At 51.5% G+C, this 2050-nt stretch overlaps 1 protein-coding gene across 1 annotated transcript; it reads right to left on the reverse strand.

Moving 5' to 3' along the window:
• Window positions 1–337: 337 nt before the first annotated feature.
• Window positions 338–2021, reverse strand: CSUI_011356 (uncharacterized protein; the record flags this gene model as incomplete). Its single annotated transcript, XM_068071455.1, has 2 exons — window positions 338–511; window positions 1458–2021. Coding segments are annotated over 2 exons (738 nt in total), but the record flags the coding sequence as incomplete, so codon positions are not given.
• Between the last annotated feature and the right edge of the window lie 29 nt (window positions 2022–2050).

The following is a 2050-nucleotide window of genomic DNA, read 5'->3' on the forward strand; positions in this document are numbered from 1 at the left end:
GGGGGGGGGCGACCATTTGAGTGACGTGCCATCCTGCGTCGTCAGGGCTACAGCTGATGCTGTGTGACACCTCCAGCTCTTCTCTCTACGTAGGCATGCGTACGGATACATGCACAGATACCTGGACAGGAAAGCGGGAGAACACCCGTGTGATAAGAACGTTCTGATTTGACGTTCTGAAGCATGCATTTATTTCTTCGCACCACTCGAAGAAGGCACGAAGGACTCTCATCACGATAGGAGAGTTCATAGGTTTAAACATCCGACCAGTGTGTTAGGAGAGAGCAACACAGATAGCTCCTCCGGTCCTGAACTTGCTGAGAGTTTCTCTCACATCTGATGTGCTACTAGCAATCCGAAGCTGAAGCTTGAGCCGGTCAATCTCCTCTTGAACGCCCGCGGGTAGAATAGAAACATCTTTGCTAGCCGCTATTTGCATTTGTTGGAGATTCATCTTTGCCTCCTCCAAGCTTGTCTCCGCTCTCACTAGTTTCTCTTGTTGGTCAGCGACCTGAACATTCACTCGCACAGGAAGCCAAGCAATGAGCGCGGGAAACAGCATGCAAACACACACCGGTGAGTGTAGCTGGCGGCGACCAGATCCGTTTCAAGATTAGCGTGGTAGGCCCGAGACACGAATGAATATAGACAGACGAGAGAACATTTTTAACCGTTGCTATTCTGTATTTGTAGATACACCTCTGGTACGGATCGAGGTAAGCAACGGGGGATGACTAGTGGGTCTACTCTGGAGGGAGAAAGGACCTACAAAGGAACTGACATATGACTCCACACGGTGCAAAGAACCAGAGAGCAGAGAGATCTGCCTAGAAAACAGATCCACTGAATCCGTGGAGCCGTACCCTACATGCGGCTGTGAATTCTCTGCCGGTGAAGGGGGGGATCCCACACACATACACTGCTTGGAGAAACATGAAGAGTCAGTCCCATCTGAGACAATCAACCCTCCCTCAGAGGAAAAGAAAAAGCCTGGCCGGTGCGAGAAAGGCGCCGCCGCACTCTTGGAAGGTGAGAAGGCAGTAGAAACCCAAGCAGGGGAGTCTCGAATGAATTTTGTTCTAATGGATATCATAAGGCTGTAGGGTCTGGAGAAACGATTGGTCGTTTGTTGGCCTAGTCGTTGTGAAGAAATGGAAGTAGAAATAGTAACACTGTACTAGTCTATTCACGAGAGAGAAAAAGCAGCTCTTTCGATTGACAAGTCTGGTGAGAAACCTTTGGATATCTCCCGGCGGAGCTTCTCTACCCTAAGAGCTGTCAACTCCGTCTCCTGTGTTGCGCCTGGTTGGCTCCACCCGGAATCCTTGACAGGGCTCCCGATAACTGTGCAGACACTCTTCGCAACTGGGGTTGGGTGACTCGACACTCGAAATGGAAAGGAAAAGGAAAGCAAGTGGAGGCGTTACTGCCTTCTAAAGATCTCCCTGGAAGCTTACTTTCTTCTCGTATTTTTGTACTTGTGCACGGAGACCCAGAATTTCAGCCACCAAAGATTCGACAGGCCGTGCCAGCAAATCCGTCCTAGGCGATTCGGCCTGCGAAAACTTCCGGGGGGATGAAGCAAGACTATTTCTTCTCTTTTCATTCTCGCACGACTCTGTACAATCATCGGCGGTTGGGACCGTTTCTGCAGGGCTGAAGGTTGTCTCCTGCGGGTCGGGTGATGGTACTAACGAGGGGCTCGTCGTGATGCTACCCGCCCGTGAGTCAAGAATGCTCAGCCCAAGTGATTCAGTGGAGTCAGTGTGTGCGGTATCTGTCTTTAGACCCACGCCATATCCAGCATCGGGAGGAGTTATCGTGACGTCCCCCGCCGCATTTTGGGAGGAGGGGATTTCGGGGCTTTCGGGAGGTCTGCTCTCGCCTGCCTGATCTTCTGAAGAAGTTTGCTGTGAGTGAACTGGAGAAGGAGAAGAGAGAGGAGGGTCACCAGCATCGGCCCTTTCTGTGATGTTGGTATGGGTTTGTGCTCGTGTTGAGCTGCTGGCTTCCTCAGAACTGCTGACGAAGCCAGCAGCTCAACACGAGC

The sequence above is a fragment of the Cystoisospora suis genome, assembly GCF_002600585.1.
Source record: "Cystoisospora suis strain Wien I chromosome Unknown contig_11020, whole genome shotgun sequence".
Lineage (NCBI taxonomy): Eukaryota > Apicomplexa > Conoidasida > Eucoccidiorida > Sarcocystidae > Cystoisospora > Cystoisospora suis.